At 44.1% G+C, this 23,066-nt stretch overlaps 1 protein-coding gene across 1 annotated transcript in view; it reads left to right on the top strand.

The window, feature by feature from the left end:
- FRMPD2 (FERM and PDZ domain containing 2) overlaps positions 1–23,066 on the top strand; it is a 128,878-nt gene that overhangs the window by 4,672 nt on the left and 101,140 nt on the right. Inside the window, exon 2 of the mRNA XM_078853925.1 lies at positions 21,473–21,601. Coding sequence (XP_078710051.1) covers positions 21,478–21,601 — 124 coding nt within the window. The 5' untranslated portion in view covers positions 21,473–21,477. The remainder of the gene's footprint in view (positions 1–21,472; positions 21,602–23,066) is intronic.

Genomic DNA, 23,066 nt, shown 5'->3' with positions numbered 1-23,066 from the left:
TGATTTAGCTGCACAATGGGGTGTTTGAGATTGGCTGGAAGGATTTTCTTTGAGAATTTGGAAGGCTCAACATTAGATATTTTTTGTACTTAATCAGATATTTTTTGTAGTTCAATTTTTTTCCCCAGTCTCCCATGAATTTTCAGCCGCAGTGGTGGGTTTTCTGAGCTCCTTGTTTCACAGAGATGGCTGTTTGCAAAATCAGCATGGGCTTTTGCTCATGCACAAGGCATTTCACAGGAAAGAATGAGGTGTGTTTAGCAAATGAGTTAGCTAAAGGTGTATTAATTAACACCTTTTCCCAGTGCAGACCAGGGGTGTGACATTATAAAAGTCTTCCAGGATCAGAGAATGAGAGAGGCAAAGCGGCAGGGAAATGGTGGGAACTAGATCAGAGAAGTGGGGTGTGTGGGAATGAAGAGGAGAAAGTGAGACTAGAGGGGGGGAGGCAGGGGAGTTGCAGGGAGGGAAGTGGACTGCTGCTCGAAAATGAGGCCACTTGTTTGGGTGTCTAAATATGGATTTAGGAGCCCAACTTTGGGCATCTGGATTGGAGAAGTTTGCCCTGAATTGTTTAAAATAACAATTAGAACAGCCATACTGGGTCAGACCAAAGGTCCATCAATCCCAGTATCCTGTCCTCTGACAGTGGCCAATGGCAGGTGCCCCAAAGGGAATGAACAGACAGGTTATCATCAAGTGATTCATGCCCTGTCACCCAATCCCAGCTTCTGGCAAAGGCTAAATAGCCATTGATGGACCTATCTTCCATGAATCTATCTAGCTCCCTTTTGAACCCCATTATAGTATTGGCCTTCACAACACCCTCTGACAAGGAGTTCCAGAGGTTGACAGCGCGTTGCGTGAAAAAATACTTTCTTGTGTTTGTTTTAAACCTGCTAACTATTAATTTCATTTTGTGGCTCCTTGTTCTTATATTACGAGGAGGAGTAAATAACACTTCCTTAGGCCTGGTCTACACTATGTGGTTAGGTCGAATTTAGCCGCGTTAAGTCAATTTAAAAATGACTGCGTCCACACAACCGACCCCGTTCCATCGACCTAAAGGGCTCTTAAAATCGACTTCTGTACTCCTCCCCGACGAGGGGAGTAGCGCTAAAATCGACCTTGTTGGGTCAAATTTGGGGTAGTGCAGACGCAAATCAATGGTATTGGCCTCCAGGAGCTGTCCCAGAGTGCTCCATTGTGGCCACTCTGGACAGCTCTTTGAACTCCGATGCACTAGTCAGGTACACAGGAAAAGCCCCGGGAACTTTTAAATTTCATTTCCTGTTTGGTCAGCGCGGCGAACTCAGCAGCTCAGGTGACCATGCAGTCCCCCCAGAATCGCAAACAAGCTCCAGCATGGACCAAAAGGGAGACACTGGATCTGATTGCTGTATGGGGAGAAGCATCTCTGCAGGCTGAACTCCTATCAAAAAGAAGAAATGCAAATATATTTGCCAAAATCTCACAGGGAATGTTGGACAGAGGCTACAACAGGGACACACAGCAGTGCTGCGTGAAAGTTAAGGAGCTCAGGCAAGCCTACCAAAAGACTAAGAAGGCAAATGGTCACTCTGGGTCAGAGCCCCATACATGCTGCTTCTGTGATCAGCTGCATGGCATTCTAGGGAGGGACCCTACCACTATCCCACCACTGTCCGTGGACACCTGCAAGGGGGGAGTCTCATGCAACAGGGAGGAGGATTATGGGGATGAGGAAGAGGAGGAGGAGAATGCGCAGCAGGCAAGCCGTGAATCTGTTCTCCCCAGAAGCCAGGACCTTTTCATCACCCTGGAGCCAATACCCTCCCAAGGCGGGATCCCCGACCCTGAAGCCGAGAAGGCACCTCTGGTGAGTGCACATTTGTAACTACAGTACAGGGATTAAAAGCAATTGTGTTTAATGTTTGATTTGCCCTGAAGAATTGGGATGCTCTCCTGGAGGTACTCTGAAAGCCTTTGCAGAAGGTTTCTGGGGAGAGCTGCCTTATTTCGTCCTCCATGGTAGGATAGGTTTCAGAGTAACAGCCGTGTTAGTCTGTATTCGCAAAAAGAAAAGGAGTACTTGTGGCACCTTAGAGACTAACCAATTTATTTGAGCATGAGCTTTCGTGAGCTACAGCTCACTTCATCGTCAAGCCAGTAGCAAGTATTCTGGAATCATTGCAGCACAAAGCATGGCAGCGAATGGTCCTGGGTTTTGGTTGCATTCAAGCAACATTCGGTCTATATCTTTCTGTGTTAGCCTCAGTAAAGTGATATCATTCATGGTCACCTGGTTGAAATAGGGGAATTTTTGTAAGGGAACAGTAAAAGGACTCCGTTCACGCTGGGCTGTTTTCATCTGGATAAAAGGGATCATCTCAGAGAATAACCATGTGATGTGGGGGAGGGGTGAAGGGATCATCCTGGAGAATAGCCACGCAGTGGGGTGGGGGTAGGTATGTGCTTCACATCCACCCGAAAACCACAGCCCCTCCTTTTAAATGTGAAACCCAGCCCATTGCTTGCTCTGGGAAAGGAGGGCGCTGCAGTTTGAAAACATTCGCACATGTTATGAAGGCATAAGAAGCCAACCCCACATACCAAAAGGTTTCCCATGGCTGACTGGAAACCGAATTCTGTTGCCCAGCCGTGTGTCTCCATACCAGCAGGTGCTCAATATAAAAGGCAAAATGCAACCTTGTACCTAAAGCACATATGCTGTCTGCTGTGAATTGCTTGATTCACTGTGAAAGAGTCTCCCTTTTGTTTTCAGAAATGTATCATCTTAAATTTTACTCTCCCTTTTTATCTCCCCCCAGATGCAAATGTTTCTATGCTCCCACTATAACCTCTGGGACGGAGATGATCGCAGATCAGAAGGTGAAAAAAACACTTGCAATGACATGTTTTCCGAGCTCATGCAGTCCTCCCGCACTGATAGGGCACAGCTTAATGCATGGAGGCATTCAGTGGCAGAGGCCAGGAAAGAATTAAGTGAGCTTGAAGAGCGGATGCAGGACACGATGCTGAGGCTAATGGGTGAGCAAATGGACATGATGAAGCGTCTGTTGGGGGAGCAAACTGAGATGATGAAGCATCTGTTGGAGCTGCAGGAAAGCCAACAAGAGCACAGACCCCCACTACATCCACTGTATAACCACATGCCCTCCTCCCCAAGTTCCATATCCGCCTCACCCAGACGCCCAAGAACGCAGGATGGGAGGCTCCGGGACCCAGCCACTCCACTCCAGAGGATGGCCCAAGCAACAGAAGGCTGTTATTCAAACAGTTTGATTTTTAGTGTGGCTACAATAAACAATGTGGCCTTGTCCTTCCCTCATCCCCCCTTCCCCCCCACCCCCGCCTGGGCTACCTTGTCAGTTATCTCTTTTTTTTTTAAATTAATAAAGAAAGAATGCATGGTTTCAAAACAATAGTTACTTTATTTTGAAGTGGGGAGGGTGGTTGGCTTACAGGGAATTAAAATCAACAAAAGGGGCGGGTTTGCATCAAGGAGAAACACACACAACTGACACACTGAAGCCTGGCCAGTCAAGAAACTGGTTTTCAAAGCCTCTCTGATGTGCAGTGCACCTTGCTGTACTCTTCTAATCGCCCTGGTGTTTGGCTGCTCAAAATCGGATGCCAGGTGATTTGCTTCAACCTCCCACCACACCATAAATGTCTCACCCTTACTCTCACAGGTATTATGGAGCACACAGCAAGCAGCAATAACAATGGGAATGTTGGTTGCGCTGAGGTCTGACCTACTCAGCAAATAGCACCAGCAAACTTTTAAATGTCCAAAGGCACATTCTACCACCATTCTGCACTTGCTCAGCCTATAGTTGAACTACTCCTTACTACTGTCCAGGCTGCCTTCATGGGAGCAAGGGGTAGGCTGTGTCCCCAGGGATAACTATTGGCATTTCAACATCCCCAATGGTAATTTTCTGGTCTGGGAAGTAAGTCCCTTTTGCAGCTGCTTGAACAGCCTGAGTTCCTAAATATGCAAGCATCATGCACCTTTCCTGGCCATCCCACATTGATGTCGCTGAAATGTCCCTTGTGATCCACCTGTGCTTGCAGCACCATTGAGAAGTACCCCTTGTGGTTCACGTACTGGTTGGCAAGGTGGTCCAGTGCCAAGATGGGGATATGCGTTCCGTCTATTGCCCCACCACAGTTAGGAAACCCCATTGCAGCAAAGCCATCCAGTATGACCTGCACATTTCCCAGAGTCGCTACCCTTAATAACAGTGTTATACGAATAAAATAAAAACCAGCAGGATCTTATTAAAAGGGAAAAGGCAAAATGCCACATTTATTGTGAATACAGAAGGAATCATCGTAAGCAGTTAGTTATAGCTATAACATTCCATTCAATTTCATATTTATTCACACATTCATTCATACACACATACACACAGGTTCTGCAAGGTTGTTAACATAGTTACCAGTCTTAGAGTTGCTCGAGCCAAGCCACAGGCCAGGTGGCTTGGACATGAGGAGGGAGCAGGGCCTTGTCAGATGCACATCTGATGCTCCTGGAAGTTGGTTTGCAGAATCAGAGCCCAAAGTTCTCAGTTTCTAGAGTCCATTTTTATAGGAATTTATTCCTATGCCAGTTTGTGGGAATTGCTTCATCATGCTGTTGCTGAATCAATCAGCAGATGGCACATTGCTGACAGCTCCGTGCTGCCAGATGTTATCTTGTTCTTCGGTTCTCCCATCCTTGAGGCTGTTGGGTGTTGCCCTCCGGGGGTCCTCTGGTTATTTCCACTTGACGCCTTCTTCAGCCAATGGACACTGGATTCTTAGGCTGGCACCTCCCTGATCATTCATTTATTATCCACGCGAAGCATCCATCCACATACATTCTCTATCTCTATTTTAATCACAATTGTTAACAAAGCGAGATAAATACACCAAAAGGGTGGGGAGTCTCTGTGTCCTGTTTCTGTTGTTACAAAGTATCGCTTTGAGAATGGACTCTGTCTTAGGATGTACTAACACAATTAACAGCTTGCAAGTTTCACACAGAGAGGAAGAGAAACAGTAAAAACGAGACCAAAACCCAAGAAATCTCTTAATTAGTAATACCCTGGGATTTAAACTATGGGGAGTTAAACTCATTTGTGATTTTAATACAGAACTTCTTTAATATGATCCAACAACAGAACGTCAATGATTGCATTGGCTACTTGGATCACAGCAGCCCCCACAATAGACTTGCCCACTCCAAATTGATTCCCGACTGACCAGTAGCAGTCAGGCCTTGCAAGCTTCCATAGGGCTATTACCACTCGCTTCTCAACTGTCAGGGCAGCTCTCTTCTTGGTATTCCTGCACTTCAGGGTGGGGGAAAGCAACACACAGAGTTCCAGGAAAGTGGCCTTAAGCATGCGAAAGTTTCACAGCCACTGTGAATCATCCCACACCTGCAACACTATGCAGTCCCACCAGTCTGTGCTCGTTTGCTTGGCCCAGAATCAGCATTCCACTGTATCAACCAGCCCCACTGCCACCATGATGTCCCAATTGCCACAGCCTGTGCTTTCAGGAACGTCTGTGTCCATGTCCTCATCAAAATCCTCCTTGTGCTGGCGTCTCTTAGCCCAGTTCTGCATATACTCCAGGATAATGCGCGAGGTGTTTACAATGCTCAGAACAGCAGCAGTGACGGTGAGCTGAGTGGGCTCCATGCTTGCCATGGTATGGTATCTGCACGGGTTACCCAGGAAAAAAGGCGCAAAACGATTGTCTGCCGTTGCTTTCATGGAGGGAGGGGAGACAGTCGGCATGTACCTGAAACCACCCACGACAATGTTTTTGCCCTATCAGGCATTGGGAGCTTAACCCAGAATTCCAATGGGCAATGGAGACTGCGGGAACTGTCGGATAGCTACCCACAGTGCACCGCTCTATAAGTCGATGCTAGCCACAGTAGTGAGGACTCATTCCGCTGATTTAATGCGCTTAGTGGGGACATACGCAATCGACTGTATAAAAGCGATTTTTAAAAATCGACTTTGATAAAATCAACCTAATTTCGTAGTGTAGACATACCCTAATTTACTTTCTCTATACCACTCATGATTTTATAGACCTCTATCATATCCCCTCCTTAGTCGCCTCTTTTCCAAGCTGAAAAGTCCCAGTCTTATTAATCTCTTGTCATATGGAAGCTGTTCTATGCCCCTAATAATTTTTGTTGCCCTTTTCTGAACCTTTTCCAATGCCAATATATCTTTTTTGAGATGGGGCGACCACATCTGCATGCAGTATTCAAGGTGTGGGCATACCATGGATTTAAATAGAGGTATTATGATATTTTCTATCTTATTATCTATCCCATACTTGATGATTCCCAACATTCTGTTCGCTTTTTTCACTGCCGCTGCACATTGAGTGGATGATTTCAGAGAACTATCCACAATGACTCCAAGATCTTTTTCTTGAGTGGTAACAGCTAATTTAGACCCTATCATTGTATATGTATAGTTAGGATTATGTTTTCCAATGTGCATTACTTTGCATTTATCAACATTAAATTTCATCTGCCATTTTGTTGCCCAGTCACCCAGTTCTGTGAGATCCTTTTGTAGCTCTTCACAGTCTGCCTGGGACTTAACTATCCTGTGTAGTTTTGTATCATCTGCAAATTTTGGCACCTCACTGTTTACCCCTTTTTCCAGATCATTTATGAATATGTTAAATAGGACTGGGCCAAGTACAGATCCCTGGAGGACACCATAGAATCATAGAATATCAGGGTTGGAAGGGACCTCAGGAGGTCATCTAGTCCAACCCCCTGGTCAAAGCAGGACCGATCCCCAATTAAATCATCCCAGCCAGGGCTTTGTCAAGCCTGACCTTAAAAACTTCTAAGGAAGGAGATTCCACCACTTCCCTAGGTAACGCATTCCAGTGTTTCACCACACTCCTAGTGAAAAAGTTTTTCCTAATATCCAACCTAAATCTCCCCCACTGCAACTTGAGACCATTACTCCTTGTTCTGTCATCTGCTACCACTGAGAACAGTCTAGAGCCATCCTCTTTGGAACCCCCTTTCAGGTAGTTGAAAGCAGCTATCAAATCCCCCCTCATTCTTCTCTTCCGTAGACTAAACATCCCCAGTTCCCTCAGCCTCTCCTCATAACTATTTACACCTCTCCATTCTGAAAAATGACCATTTATTCCTATCCTTTGTTTCCTATCTTTTAACCAGTTACCAATCCATGAAAGAATCTTCCCTCTTACCCCACGGCTGCTTATTTTGCTTAAGAGCCTTTGGTGAGGGACCTTGTCAAATGCTTTCTGAAAATCTAAATACACTGTATCCACTGGATCGCCTTTGTCCGCATGCTTGTTGACCCCCTCAAAGAATTCTATAGATTGGTGAGACATGATTTCCCTTTACAAAAACCATGTTGACTATTTCCCAGCAAATTATGTTCATCTATGTTTCTGACAATTTTGTTCTTTACGATAGTTTCAACCAATTTGCCTGGTCCTGAAGTGAGGCTTACTGGCCTGTAGTTGCGAGGGTCACCTCTGGAGCCCTTTTTGAAAATTGGCGTCACATTAGCTATCCTCCAGTCATTTGGTACAGAAGCTGATTTAAATGATAGGTTATAGATGACAGTTAGTAGTCCTGCAATTTCACATTTGAGTTTCTTCAGAACTCTTGGGTGAATACCATCTGGTCCTGGAGACTTATTACTGTTTAGTTTGTCAATTTGTTCCAAAACCTCCTCTAATGACACCTCAATTTGGGACAGTTCCTCAGATCTGTCACCCAAAAAAATGGCTCAGGTTTGGGAATCTCCCTCACATCCTCAACAGTGAAGACCGATGCAAAGAATTCATTTAGTTTCTCTGCAATGGCCTTATTTTCTTTGAGTGCTCCTTTAGCCTCTCAATTGTCCAGTGGCTCCACTGGTTGTTTAGCAGGCTTTCTGCTTCTGATGTATTTTTTTTAAAAATTCCTATTACTTTTGGAGTCTTTGGCTAGCTGTTCTTCAAATTCTTTTTTGGTCTTTCTAATTATATTTTTACACTTCATTTGCCAGAGTGTATGCTCTTTTCTATTTTCCTCATTAGGATTTATCTTCCACTTTTTAAAGGATGCCTTTTTGCCTCTTACTGCTTCTTTTACTTTGTTGTTTAGCCACGGTGGCTCTTTTTTGGTTCTCTTGCTATGTTTTTTAAAGTGGGGTATACATTTAAGTTGAGCCTCTATTATGGTGTCTTTAAAAAGTTTCCACGCAGTTTGCAGGGATTTTACTTTTGGTACTGTACCTTTTAATTTCTGTTTCACTAACCTCCTCATTTTTGTATAGTTCCCCTTTCTGAAATTAAATGCTACAGTGCTGGGCCGCTGTGGAGTTTTCTCCACCACAGGGATGTTAAATTTAATTATATTATGGTCACTATTACCACGCAATCCAGCTATATTCACCTCTTGGACCTGATCCTGTGCTCCACTTAGGACTAAATCAAGAATTGCCTCTCCTCTTGTGGGTTCCAGGACTAGCTACTCCAAGAAGCAGTCATTTAAGGTGTCAAGAAACCTTATTTCAGCATCCCTTCCCAAGGTGATATGTACCCAGTCAATATGGGGATAGTTGAAATCCCCCATTGTTGTTATTATTGAGTTTTTTATTTTAATAGCCTCTCTAATCTCCCTGAGCATTTCAGAGTCACTAACAGCATCCTGGTCAGGTGGTCTGTAATATAGCCCTACTGCTATATTCTTATTTTTCAAGCATGGAATTACTATCCATAGAGATTCTATAGTACAATTTAGTTCATTTAAAATTTTTTACTTCATTTGATTCTATGCTTTCTTTAACATATAGTGCCACTCCCCCACCAGCACGACCTGTTCTGTCCTTCCGATATATTTTGTACCCTGGTATTACTGTGTCCGATTGATTATCCTCATTCCACCAGGTTTCTGTGATGCCTATTATATCAGTATCCTCATTTAATACTAGGTATTCTAGTTCACCCATCTTATTATTTAGACTTCTAGCATTGGTATATAAGCATTTTAAAAACTTGTCATTTTTTGGCTGTCCCCTATTGCATGATGTAATTGAATGGGACTTTTTTCATTTGACTGTTTCTCATCAGATCCTCCCTGTATTTTATCATTTTCCATCCTCTCCTCCTTATTAGGACACAGGGAATCTTCATTTATAGATCCTCCTCTAAGGGATGTCCGAATCACATGCTCCTCTGCACCTATCGGCTTTCCTCCAGCCCTTAGTTTAAAAACTGTTCTACGACGTTTTTAATTTTAAGCACCAGCAATCTGGTTCCATTTTGGTTTAGGTGGAGCCCATCCTTCATATATAGGCTCCCTCTCTCCCAAAAGTTTCCCCAGTTCCTAATAAATCTAAACCCCTCCTCCCTACGCCATCATCTCACCCACGCATTGAGGCCCTGCAGTTCTGCCTGTCTAACTGGACCTGTGTGTGGAACTGGAAGCATTTCAGAGAATGCTGTCATAAAGGTCCTGGACTTCAGTCTTTACGTAGCAGCCTAAATTTGGCCTCCAGGACCTCTCTCCTATCCTTCCACCTGTTGTTCGTACCTACATGTACTACGACCACCGGCTCCTCCCCAGCACTACACATAAGCCTATCTAGATGTCTTGAGAGATCTGCAACCTTCGTACCAGGCAGGCAAGTCACCATGCGGTTCTCTTGATCATTGCAAACCCAGCTATCTATGTTTCTAATGATTGAATCGCCCATTACTAATACCTGTCTCTTCCTAATAACTGGAGTACCCTCCCCCAAAGAAGTATCCTCAGTGCGAGAGGATACCACAACATCATCTGGGAGGAGGGTCCCAACTATGGAATCGTTTCCCACTGCTCCAGTAAAGCAGTTTACGTTTAAAGTAGTTTACATTTATACCACCCCTTCCCTTCGAAACTGTGTATGCAGAGCAGCACTGAGCTACAGCCATCCATTATCTAAGTTCATATACAGGCAGGATGGATAAAATCCTGGCCCCATCAAAGTCAGTGGGGGTTTTGCCATTGGCTTAAAGGGGGCTGGGATGTCACCCCAGAACTGTAGCATCTGAGTATGTAACAGGAAGCACTGTGAGACCTTTCACCGAATTAGGCTTTTTAAAGTTTCATCTCCCCAATCCGCCCCAAGAAGGATAAAGGCTGATTTGACTGTATTGCAACCTGTGGCTGTGGAGACTGTTGGTGTCGCGAGACTAGATGTTTAGACTGTTAAGCCACCTCTCAGACAATCACATCTTTCAAAGGCAGTAAAATCAGTCCCTCAACATAAAGACTGGAATTGGTCTCTGTCACTGCGTTAGGAAAGATCTCTCCAAGTTACCTTCCTGCTACCTGCTTGGTGTTTGATCCTGCTTGGACTAGTAAGTGGAGTGCTCACAGCATCTTATAAGATGGTGTAATTTCTTCTTCCAAAATGTTGTCCTTGGGCCCAAATTCTACTTCCACTGACATTAATTGGAGTTCCACCTTTGACCTGTATTGAGCCCCCTTGTTTCTGTCCACTTATTTACAGTGGGTGCTTAAAGTTCCCTGTCCTGACTGCAGCTGTGCTTCAAAAATCATGCCATAGCAGACAATGCAAAGGTGACCCAAAGGATGCCCACGGCCCATAGCTGAGAAGTTTAGGACACTAGTTGAAAGGGGTAGATGAGAAGGCCAGTGACATCATAGCTAAAGAAGACTGGTCCAAGCCTGGCCTGCTGGTGAGTAGCTTTGTAGGTGCCTCCTCAGATATGGTGCCAGAGGCAGCTGCCTCCTTAGCCTGCAAATGAGCAATGGAATTTGCCCCTGCAAATGAGCAATGGAATTATCCTTCATCAAAAGAGGCAATGCTCAAAAGAATGATCCTATTAGATTTGGATAGGCACCCAAAAGTTCAGATGCTTCTTCAAAGTTTAGTACCTGAATTAAGCTAGATCAATATTAGCCAGTTGCAGATCAACTGAGTGTCCACACAGGGCTTTGCACCAGTGTAACTAAATTAATTAAAATGGGCCACTCTACCTTGAAGGTCCCTTATATTATGTGCTAACTACTTATAGTAAACATAGAATCATAGAATATTAGCGTTGGAAGAGACCTCAGGAGGTCATCTAGTCCAATCCCCTGCTCAAAGCAGGGCCAATACCAACTAAATCATCCCAGCCAGGGCTTTGTCAAGCCAGGCCTGAAAAACCTCTAAGGAAGGAAATTCCACCACCTCCTTAGGTAACCCATTCTAGTGCTTCACCACCCTCCTAGTGAAATAGTGTTTCCTAATATCCAGCCTAGACCTCCCTCACTGCAACTTGAGACCATTGCTTCTTGTTCTGTCATTTGCCACCACTGAGAACAGCCTAGCTCCATCCTCTTTGGAACCCCCTTCAGGTAGTTGAAAGCTGCTATCAAATCCCCCCTCATTCTTCTCTTCCGCAGACTAAACAATCCCAGTTCCCTCAGCCTTTCCTCATAAATCATGTGCCCCAGCCCCCTAATAATTTTCGTTGCCCCCCGCTGGACTCTCTCCAATTTGTCCACACCCCTTCTGTAGTGGGGGGATCAAAACTGGACACAGTACTCCAGGTGTGACCTCACCAGTGCCAAATAGAGGGGAATAATCACTTCCCTTGATCTGCTGGCAGTGCTCCTACTAATGCAGCCCAATATGCCATTAGCCTTCTTGGCAACAAGGCACACTGCTGACTCATATCCAGCTTCTTGTCCACTGTAATCCCCAGGTCCTTTTTTGCAGAACTGCTGCTTAGCCAGTCGGACCCCAGCCTGTAGCGGTGCATGGGATTCTTCCTTCCTAAGTGCAGGACTCTGCACTTGTTGAACCTCATCAGATTTCTTTTGGTCCAATGCTCCAATTTGTCTAGGTCACTCTGTACTCTATCCCTACCCTCCAGCATATCTACCTCTCCCCCCATTTTTGTGTCATCTGCGAACTTGCTGAGTGTGCAATTCATCCCATAATCCAGATCATTAATAAAGATGTTGAACAAAACTGGCCCCAGGACGGATACTTGGGGCACTCCACTTGATACTGGCTGCCAACTAGACATCGAGTCATTGATCACTACCCATTGAGCTCAATAATCTAGCCAGCTTTCTATCCCCCTTATAGTCCATTCATTCAATCCATACTTCTTTAACTTGAAGTTGGCAAGAATACTGTGGGAGAACATATCAAAAGCTTTGCTAAAGTCAAGATATATGACATCCACCGCTTTCCCCATATCCACAGAGCCAGTTATCTCATCATAGAAGGCAATTAGGTTAGTCAGGCATGACTTGCCCTTGGTGAATCCATGTTGACTGTTCCTGATCACCTTCCTCTCCTCTAAGTGCTTCAGAATGGACTCCTTACCTTGAGGACCTGCTCCATGATTTTGCTGGGGACTGAAGTGAGGCTGACCGGTCTGTAGTTCCCCAGGTTCTCTTTCTTCCCTTTTTTAAATATGGGCACTATATTTGCCTTTTTCCAATTGTTCGGGACCTCCCCCAATCGCCACGAATTTTCAAAGATAATGGCCAATGGCTCTGCAATCACAACAGCCAACTCCCTCAGCACCCTTGAATGTATTAGATCTGGACCCGTGGACTTGTGTATGTCCAGCTTTTCTAAATAGTCCTTAACCTGTTCTTTTACCACTGAGGGTTGCTTACCTCCCTCCCATACTGTATGGCCCGGTGCAGCAGTCTGGGAGCTGACCTTGTCTGTGAACACCGAGGCAAAAAAAGCTTTGAGTACTTCAGCTTTTTCCACGACACTATGTTGCCTCCCCCATTCAATAAGGGTCCCACACTTTCCCTGACCACCTTCTTGTTGCTAACATACCTGTAGAAACCCTTCTTGTTACCCTTCACATCCCTTGCTAGCTGCAACTCCAATCATGCCTTGGCCTTCCTGATTACACTCCTGCATGCTTGAGCAATATTTTTATACTCCTCCCTAGTCATCTGTCCAAATTTCCACTTCCTGTAAGCTTCCTTGTTGAGTTTAAGCTCACTGAAAATTTCACTGTTAAGCCAAGCTGGCTGCCTGCCATATTTGCTATTCTTTCTGCACATTGGGATGGTTTGTTCCTACACCCTCAATAAGGCTTCTTTAAAATACAGCCAGCTCTCCTGGACTCCTTTTCCCCTCATATTAGCCTCCCAGGGGATCCTGCCCATCAGTGCCATAAGGGAGTCTAAGTCTGCTTTTCTGAAGTCCAGGGTCCGTATTTTGCTACACTCCTTTCTTCCTTTTGTGAGGATCCTGAACTCAAGCATCTCATGGTCACTGCTGCTTAGGTTGCCACCCACTTCTATTTCTCCTACCAATTCTTCCCTGTTTGTAAACAGCAGGTCAAGAGGAGCATGGCCCCTAGTTGGTTCCTCCAGCACTTGTACCAGGAAGTTGTCCCCAACACTCTCCAAAAACTTCCTGGATTGTCTGTGCATTACTGTATTGCTCTCTCAGGAGATGTCAGGGTGATTGAAGTCCTCCATTAGAACCAGGGCCTGTGATCTGGAAACTTCAGTTAGTTGTCCAAAGAGAGCCTCGTCTACCTCATCCTTCTGATCTGGTGGTCTGTAGCACATGCCCACCCTGACATCACCCTTGTTGCTCTTGCCTCTAAACTTAACCCAAAGACTCTCAACAGGCTTTTCTCCAGTTTCATACTGGAGCTCTGAGGTGTTTCACCTTGTGTTTCACTGTGATGGTTGGAGTACCTTTCTGAGACCTGGAGAAGAATTCTGTTTGGCTTGAAAGCTTGTCTCTCTCACCAACAGAAGTTGGTCCAATAAAATATATTTCCTCATCCCCCTTGTCTCTTTGATATCCTGGGTCCGACACAGCTACAACCACACTGCATATAAAAAACCCCTGTTAGTTAAACAGGTGGAACTTGTGTGTTTAGACAAGGCAGCAATCTCACTTGTTGGTATTACTGGAGGTCCTGTCTCAGATCTTTCACAGCTGTAGGAGATGGAGTGATGAAGCAGGACTGGAGGCCTGGTCAGAGGAAAGGCAAGGCACTCTCCAGGAATTGCTCCTTGGCAGTGAGATTTGGGAGATGGCTTGGAGCAGGCAGAGTCCCCTGTCAGTTCACAGGGGGCTGGATTGTAGCCTGAGATGGATGCTTTACTTTCCCTCCACTATTTATGCACAAAGCATTTATCTCATTTTTCATCTCCTCCTGGTTATTGGTCTCTTTCAGGCGGCTCAAATAACTTGATGGGCCAAATTCATCCCTGGCACAAGCCCTTTGAAGCAACAGCAGGGAAACATTTGAGCCAATGAGTCCCACTCTTTCCCCAGCACCTTGCCAAGGACTGACTGAGTCCCGTAGTCTCTCTTTCAGCTGCCTTTTACTATATTATCAAGGATATGGCTCAAGCAGTGCCCTTTATTATATAGAAACTGCTTTCACAGCTGAACCAAATCCCCAGTGAAGTCCCCCTGAAAGGCTTTTATGAAAAATGCCTCTCCCTTAGTTAAGATTCTAAATATCCCCATTCTCTTGGGTTTTTAAATCCACCTAGCTGTGTCTGCGACAGGAAAGCCTGTTTAACTAGCATGCAAATCATAATTTGCAATTCTTTCCTGCTACATGGTGAATAAAACAGCAAAAATAAAGGAGAAGGCTGACAAAAGTGAGCTTGTTCCCTTACATGCTACTGAATCACATTGGCAAATCTAATAAAGCCAAATTGCACGTAAAGTGACCCTAGTGTATGAAGTGTCATATTCAGGTACAAAGCTGTAGTTCATTATCCTGCATAATCAATTCTATTACCTTCATTGACCCCAAATTCATGAATGTTCACAGAGAGATAGAGGTGTGCATAGGAGGAGACCCCCAGTGGCCAAAATGTGAAATATATCAAAACAAAAGGGACTATGATAAACCTGTGGGTACCGGAGGAAGGACCTTTGAGGTCTGTTCTCATTGCACTACTGAGAGCTACACAAACATATGAGACAAAATTCTTCATTGATCTCAGAGGGATTATGCAATGGGTGAATCTGTGCAATGGGGAGGGTCCTTCACACTGATTTTTCCAGACTGAGATCTGTGTGTTTGGAGGTGAAGGAGCTGCCCCCCACTTCCATTGAAGTCAATGGAAGATTTGCTTCTGACTTCAGTGGCAGCAGGATTATGCGCTAAAGGTCCTTTGTTACTTTTCATCATCATCAGAGCAGGGATATTAACGTCAGCATCCTGGCCAAGTTCCCATGTGGGTGATTACTTTCTGCTGACCTACATTCCCCCTGGAGGCTCAATTTTACTCTTCTTCACTTCCTATTATATGGAACCACTGTGAGCTGTTAGATCCTTAGTCTGCACAGTTGTTAACTTTGTCTGCCTTTCCTCCTAACCTAGCCATTGTGTCTTATCACTTGTGTTATGTCCAACTAAAGACTGAAACCGCCAGGAGCGTGGATCATGTCTTTCATTGATTGGAAGGACCAGGCACATGTGTGGCACTACAATGAGAATATCTCCCTTTTACTCCTCTGCTTTATATAAAAGTCCCGGGTTGGCTGGAAAAAGACAAAATGCATACACGCCTTAAAATGAGGACAATTTTGTGTTTGTTTCCAACATGGTACAGAAATATCACTTCCCACTGACCCTGAAAGTCAAAAATCAAAAGTACACTCCATAAATAAATAACGTTTGGGTTGTGTGTTTAAAAATCAATTGTTAATTTGCTTTTAAAATAACACTGCTTAAGCATTGACCCTGCAGTGAAAAGGAGCATTAAAGCAACAATTTATTACCCTTTAAAGTGATTCTGATGTCCCTGTCCACACAACCTAATTATTTTCTTCTGAGAACTTTGCACGTCAGTGCTAGCAGAATTTATTTAACTTACGCTTAATATTGATCCGGGACACGTGCCTGACTCCTCAGAGAAACGTGCCTTCTGAAGGTTAAGCAGAACTGGTGTCACTCCACTTGCTTCATTGACCGGATGCCACCGAGGGCGGCCTTGACCCTCCACTTTAGTTTACTAAGCCATTTAAGCTAGTTAGAAGCATCTATGCTGAACTAACTTGGCAGAAGTGTTTCCAACTAAAATAGATACAGCAGCTTTCTTTAGGAGGAAGCTGCATGGTGGATTAACCCTATGGTGGGGGGAACATCTTAACTCTAGCATTGTGGATTTGAACTGGCTGCTGAGTCCCAGTACCACAGAGTTAAATGAAATGCTGCCCCAGCAATTTATTAATAGGAGAGAATGGAGATGGCTTAGATTAAGAAGATTTTGTCTGTCTTTTCTAATTAAGATTGGGCCTTAAGAAGCTTTACTGTTCCTTGAAGCCACATGGACTAAAATTAGTATGTTGGGTCCCCTTTGAAATGCCAACAAGTTGGTTGAGAAAACCACAGAGAGGGCATCCAGGGCTCAGTTTACTGCCAAAGCTGTGGCTTCCGGTTTGGAAGATAGAGAATCCGGGGGACAGAGCCTTATGGAGCAGAGTGAAAATAATGCAGAACACCAAAGCATACACAGAGCGACCTGGTGAAGACTGCATTATAAAGAAGAAGCTGGGTGAGGAACAGCCTGCTGGACCTACCAAACTCTTCACTGTGCAGAAAGCAAGCAGCTGTGGCAACTGGACTATGCACAGGGGTGTCCCAAAAGGGCAGAGCTTTCAGGCTGTGGGGTAAACTCAAAGCTGCAATACCATCCTTAACTCCAACACCTCTACTCCTGGATGGCAATGGCAGCTGGATATGGACAGTTGTGAATCCGTCCCCTCCACTCTTCTTCGGCATGCCACTGTCCTGCCACTACTCACCCGATACAAAGGCTTTACACGCACACACACAATTAACCTGTGGAACTCAATGTCACAAAAGATTATTGAGAACAAGAGAGTGGCAGGATTCCAAAACAGGATGAGACATTTTTTAAGTCTGAATTCAATCTTACTGTCACCAGTGACTGGAGTGACTCCACTGAAGTCAATAGCAGCATAGTAATGGGGTCAGTGAGAGAAGAACTAGACTCTTCTGTGAATAACAAAAACATCGGCAGTTTTGTTCAATGGAATAAAGCATGCTGAGGAATATAAGTCTTCATGCTTCAGGATACAAGTCAGCCTCTAACTGCCTGGGGTTAGGAAGAATCTGCCCCTGTGGAGATTGTCCACTGTGGAGTTTCTTACACTTTCCTCTTAAGAATCTGATGTTGCCCACTGGTGAGACAGGACATCAGACTAGATGCACCACCAGCCTTTGCCATAATGGCAATTCCTATATCCGACTCACATAGGACAATGTGCTGGGAGCTCCATGGAACCACGCTCAGTGGCACACACAAGGCATGTATAGCCTGCAAAACTTGCTCTCGTAGCTGTGCATGCAGAATTAACACGTCACGCTTATGCATGATTTTATGCAACTATATACAGTCTGCAAAAACAAAGCTATGTTAACAGTTCCAGACTCCATGCCATCAGCAGTGTTTTCCCATTTGGCCAAACAATGCCATGTACCCATATCATGAGACACAAAGCTAATGTGTAATGAAATCATATCCTACTCCTAACTCCTATGTAGGAGCATAATACTCTGTCCTTTGTGCTAAAATATCAGCTGGTAGTGTCACAACAAATGATCACACTTAATATACTGAACAAATATGTACAATCCCAATTATGCAAATTGGTTCTATCTATCACATTTTCAGTTCTCCGTGTGGAAAATACAGGCATTTACTGCATTCCCCAAAATTCATATTTAAAAGGCACAGAAAAAGATTAGCAGAACACAGGAGCAGAGTTAAGGTTATCTGGGTGTGGGTCACTAAGGGCCATATTCTGCTCCCCTTACTCACACTGTGTAGCATGAGTAGTCCACTTATTGTTTCTAAAGAAGGTGCTGCTTAACATGAGTATGAGTGGCAGAATCTGCCCTAAAGAAATTCTCTTTTCTTATAATGTTCATGTGTGCACGTGAATTGGATGGTAAGATTGGTGGCAGAAGGCAAAAGGGTCTCATTCTGCTCTCACTTGCATTGGTAAAAATCAGGAACAACTTTACAGAAGTCAACAGAGTTACACAAGGGTAAAACTGGAATCAGTGAAACCAGAATCAGGCCTAAAAATTCTCATGCCCGTACTGTTCACACATTCACTTCAGAATAGATAGTTGTGAAAAGTCACATTAAATTTTTTAAGAGCAACCTTAATTCTTCCTTCCTTGTAATCTTGCTATGTAATATAATTGTCCAACAATGTTTTTTTATATTTATGGTATGCTATAAGGCATAACTTACATAAGGACAATGAATAAAGCCAGTGTTGGGTGTAATTTTAGCAGAAGATGTATGTACATATACACTGTGTAGGGTGTATATGTATATCAGAAGATGTACTATAGGAAGATTTGTCTTAGTTAAATACCAATATTAGATACACAACAGTGTTCTTTGTGTAATGTCAAAATAATGCAATGTTAGTATTCTGCAATAAACCTTGAAATGTATTTCAACAGAGTACATGTATGCCATAGACTTCCATGTGTAGTTTGGTGCGAGGCATATAATTACTGTGGATTTATTTGCACTTAATAGGCTGCAATTTTTGTTTTAAGCCTTTTTTTAACAGTCTGTGTGTAACATATAAACTGAAATGCTATGACTCTTGATAGTTATATCTTAAGAGTTAGAGTTAAGGTGGTGATTAGAATATCTCATGTGGATTTTTGTACATCTGCTTGTTTCTAAGAGAAAGTCTGAGCCGGAAGGGTATTAGAAACTTCAGGGTATATTCAAAGGTGAATCTCAGTGTAAATGGTTATAAAGGAATCTAAACTGAGGTAATTCACACTGCCTTTTGGCACCATAAAATGTAAGTTAGACTCACTTAGACTAACATCTGTTCATCACTGTAACTTACACTCTCTTACACATCAGCTCTGAATTTGGCCCATTGAGAATAAGTGAGTCTACACTGGTGTAACTTACATGTTTTGGGGCCAAAGAAGAAGTGTATAGCAGGTATACAAGGAAAGTAATTCCCAGAAAGATATGAGGAGTGCATTATTGAAGGCCATTCCCTATTTGTTAAGCTGCCTTTGGAAGGAAGATAGGCTGTGTGTGACTAAAAGTTGTGGAGTAGACTTCTTGTGAAGTGTATTACCGAATGAAGCTGGGCTTCACAGGGGAGATCATTCACTGTGATCATCTAGGGGTAGCTACAACCTTGTAAGATGCATCTTGTATATAAATGACTGTCTGGCCTGTGCTGAATAGTGCTACAAAATGCTACATACATGTATTGACAACTGTAGGAAAAAAACTGCATGCATTTATATTGTTTAAGGAATAGTGTGTGCTCAGTATGTAATTAGAATCTGTGTGGTAATGATGCCTTTGTACAGGGGGCAGAGTTAAGGTTGCATGGGCAATCTTGACTACTTCTTTGAGTGACTGTCCGTAGGTATTCTACTGCTAGTGCACATGCACTCTATGTGCGTGAGATCAGACTCTGTGGAATAGCAGTGTCTGTTGGGGCTGTGCCTGCGCCCCAAATACCTTGTGGTGCCCTGTAGCTGAGGGCATAAAGGGCAGGTTAGCTGCAAGCACCCTTCAGTTCCTTCCAGATTCCAGGTGACATAGGACTCCTCAGCAGCAGGGAAGGAGGGCAGGTTGTGAAATCCATATAGACAACACATTTCAAAGGCCCACAGGAGGGTAAGTAACTGTTCTTTCTCCTTTGAGTGATTGTCCAGCTAGACTCACTTCTGGTGACCCTCAAGCAGTGATCTCATGTCTAGGGGTGCTCAGAGTTTGCTGACACAAGGACCATAAGGCAGCTCTGTCAATCTGGGCATTAGATCTGGAGCCCCGCACCATGGGGTCATGCTGGGTGAAGGTGAATGAAACTCTTGAGCTATGTCCACCCTGAGCTCCAGACCTCAGTCGTCATCAGCTGCCGAATCGGCGAGAGCCTCCAAACCCTTCTCTATGCAATCTTCTGAGGGGAGAGAGAGGAAAAAGCACGGGTCTCAAGGCAATAGGAGATCTGCCTCACCAGCATCAATAGTGTTGGAGTCTAAATTAGCTGTTACCATTCAAGAAAGAGATCTTGGTGTCATTGTGGATAGTTCTCTGAAAACATGTGCTCAATGTGCAGTGGCAGTCAAAAAAGCAAACAGAATGTTGGGAATCATTAAGAAAGGGATAGATAATAAAACAGAAAATATCACATTGCCTCTATATAAATCCATGGTACAGCCACATCTTGAATGCTGCATGTAGATGTGGTCACCCCATCTCAAAAAAGATATATTAGAACTGGAAAAGGTACAGAGAAGGGCAGCAAAAATTATTAAGGGTATGGAATGACTTCCATATGAGGAGAGATTAATAAGTCTGGGACTTTTTCAGTTTGGAGAAGAGATGATAAAGAAGGGAGATGAGAGAGGTCTAGAAAATTGTGACTCATATGGAGAAAGTGAATAAGAAAGTGTTATTTACCCCTTCTCATAACACAAGAACCAGGGGTCACCAATGAAATTAATAGGCAGCAGGTTTGAAACAAAACAAACAAAAGGAAGTACTTCTTCACACAATGCACAGGCAACTTGCGGAACTCATTGCCAGGGGATGTTGTGAAGGCCAAAACTATAATAGGATACAAAAAAGGGACTAGATAAGTTAATGGAGGCTAGGTCCATTAATGGCTATTAGCCAAGATGGTCAGAGATGCAACCCCATGCTCTGACTGTCCTTAGCCTCTGATTGTCAGAAGCTGGGAGTGTACAACAGGGGTCGGATCACGCAATGATTGCCTGTTCTGTTCATTCCCTCTGGCATTGGTCACTGTCGGACAACAGGATACTGGGCTTAATGGACCATTGGTCTGATCCAGTATGGTCGTTCTTATGTTCACCTCTCCTTCACAAGGAAGCAACCCAGATATTTTTTAATCTAGGGTCCTTGTAGATAGCCAGATATTATGCTCTTTCTTGTGCAAAAAAGCACAAGGGAAGGATTTTAAATGTCATACATTTAATAGGCCTTCTTGTCTCATGGCATCTCTTTCTTCTCCAGCTCTTTCTCACTCTCAGATGCTCCCTTCTTGGCCCATCCACCACCTCCCTGGGGAAAATCACAGCAGCAATGCTTTGTTCAGCCATGCCTCCGATTTAGAAAGTGTAAGTCATCCAATCAGGCAGCAGAAATGATGTCATGTGATTCAGGTGACCACTCATGCAGCCTGAATAATGAATAATCATACCAGCCACTTCCACAAAGAATCTGGTCGATGGAAATCATTTGCCCCAAACAATCCGGTGATGTGTTATACATGCTGCCTAAGGTCTAATAAATAAGGTTCGTGAATGGTTTGCTACCCTGAAAAGGGGATAAATGTGCAATGAATGTGATTTGTTCTGAACAGTTCAGTCAGCTCCAGCTGTCTGGTTTCTATTGTAGCAAGGATGAGCAGCTCGTGTGTGACTCTGGCTGAGGTCCTGCAGCTGAAGGGAAACCCTCTGGAGGAGGAAGAGATATGGGCTCTCTTACACTTGGCCACAGAAAATCTTCTCCAGGACCTGCCCAAAGGTGAGTGGATGGTTTATGTTTTGGTAGCTCTCCATCTACCTGCCTACACTGGTCACCCTGGAACATTCATATTGTTCTGAAGGACTCATGGGATTCCCCATTACCAAGACAGAGAGCAGTGATGGGAAAGGCAGGATCCTTTAGAACAGACTGAGACATTTTTAAATGTGACAGCTATCTTTGTGTAATCTGCTGGGACACCAGCAGGGAGTTCATTACAGGATAGCTTTTTCCTCAAGCGCTAAATTGCTGCTCTGAGGTCACGTCCTCTGCCCAGCGTCCCACAGGTATTCTTTATGATGGAGTTGTCTGTGACAGCAGGAGATTTTAAATCCCTTCCAGGAAGTATCTTCCAGTCCTCTGTTAAAAAGCTGGCACACCCTGCTACAATGACGCAAAGTGCTAGGCCATCAAAGTGTGTAACTAACATTCCTGTGTTGGCAATAAGGGAAGACAAGACAAATCCAGGTGGCTACCCATTCAGCTAGTAGGAGGCTTTTATTCTTCTTGGTGATAAGCAGATGGGCTGAGAATTGCGAGGCAGGTCACGACGAAGGGGAACAGGCAGCAGCAGAAGTCTAGGTTGGTGTAGGGCTGAGTATTCTGTCACTTACGTTTTACGTATCGGTCATGCCAAGCAAATGCGACAGTTTGAGGTGTTATTAAGCCTCTTGAATGCCTCTGGTTTTAAGTAAAATGATAAAAGGTCTAAACAACCAAGCTTAATAATTGCTTTCTGATAGTGCTATGGAGGGGGAAAGCAGATGGGGACAGGGTTAATTGATTTTTATTATTTTAAGGGCCTTTAATTTTTTAAGTAAAGAAATGCCCAAGCTGTTACAAACATCAGAACTTGCCACTAGTATTGAGTGTATAGCTCCTTTGGCTGTGTACCCCTATGGCTGTATGACTCCTTAATCTTTCCTTCCTTGTCCTCATGTCTGGGATGCACAAGTCATGTTTCAAATGTAAACTGAAGATGATTAATCTTTTTGTCAAAATGCCAAAAGACAGAGGCATGTAGGGTTCACACCCTAGCTTTTATCTTTTCAAGACCCTCATTCCGTCTACATGGTCTAGGCTGGAGGGAATGACTTAGTAGCCCGAGTCTCCTGTTTCTGTTACATATATGGTCAGGAGCCCCGAGTACAAATACTACCAGAGTCAACTCAGTCCTTCTTCTTTTGAATGGAAATAAACCAAGTTGAGTCTGTGTGGGTCTTTTTGATAAACCCCTGTGTTGTGTTTATGGACATTTGAACCCATCCTCTTTGGTGTGTTTGGTCAAACTCACATGGATGGACGGACACACATACACACTCTGTTTTGCAGCATGCTGTGTATGGATTGGTTGGATTTACTCCAGTTTCATGCCAGAGGGGGCTACACTTCAGCAAAACTCAGCATTGACTTCAGAGGGAGCTGTTCGGTGCTCTGCAGTTCTGAAAATCTGGCCAGTTATTTA

This window comes from Lepidochelys kempii, chromosome 7, assembly GCF_965140285.1.
Source record: "Lepidochelys kempii isolate rLepKem1 chromosome 7, rLepKem1.hap1, whole genome shotgun sequence".
NCBI classification, from domain to species: Eukaryota; Metazoa; Chordata; order Testudines; family Cheloniidae; genus Lepidochelys; species Lepidochelys kempii.
Note: the sequence above shows the minus strand (reverse complement) of the source record. Positions and strands in the feature narration are given on the sequence as shown.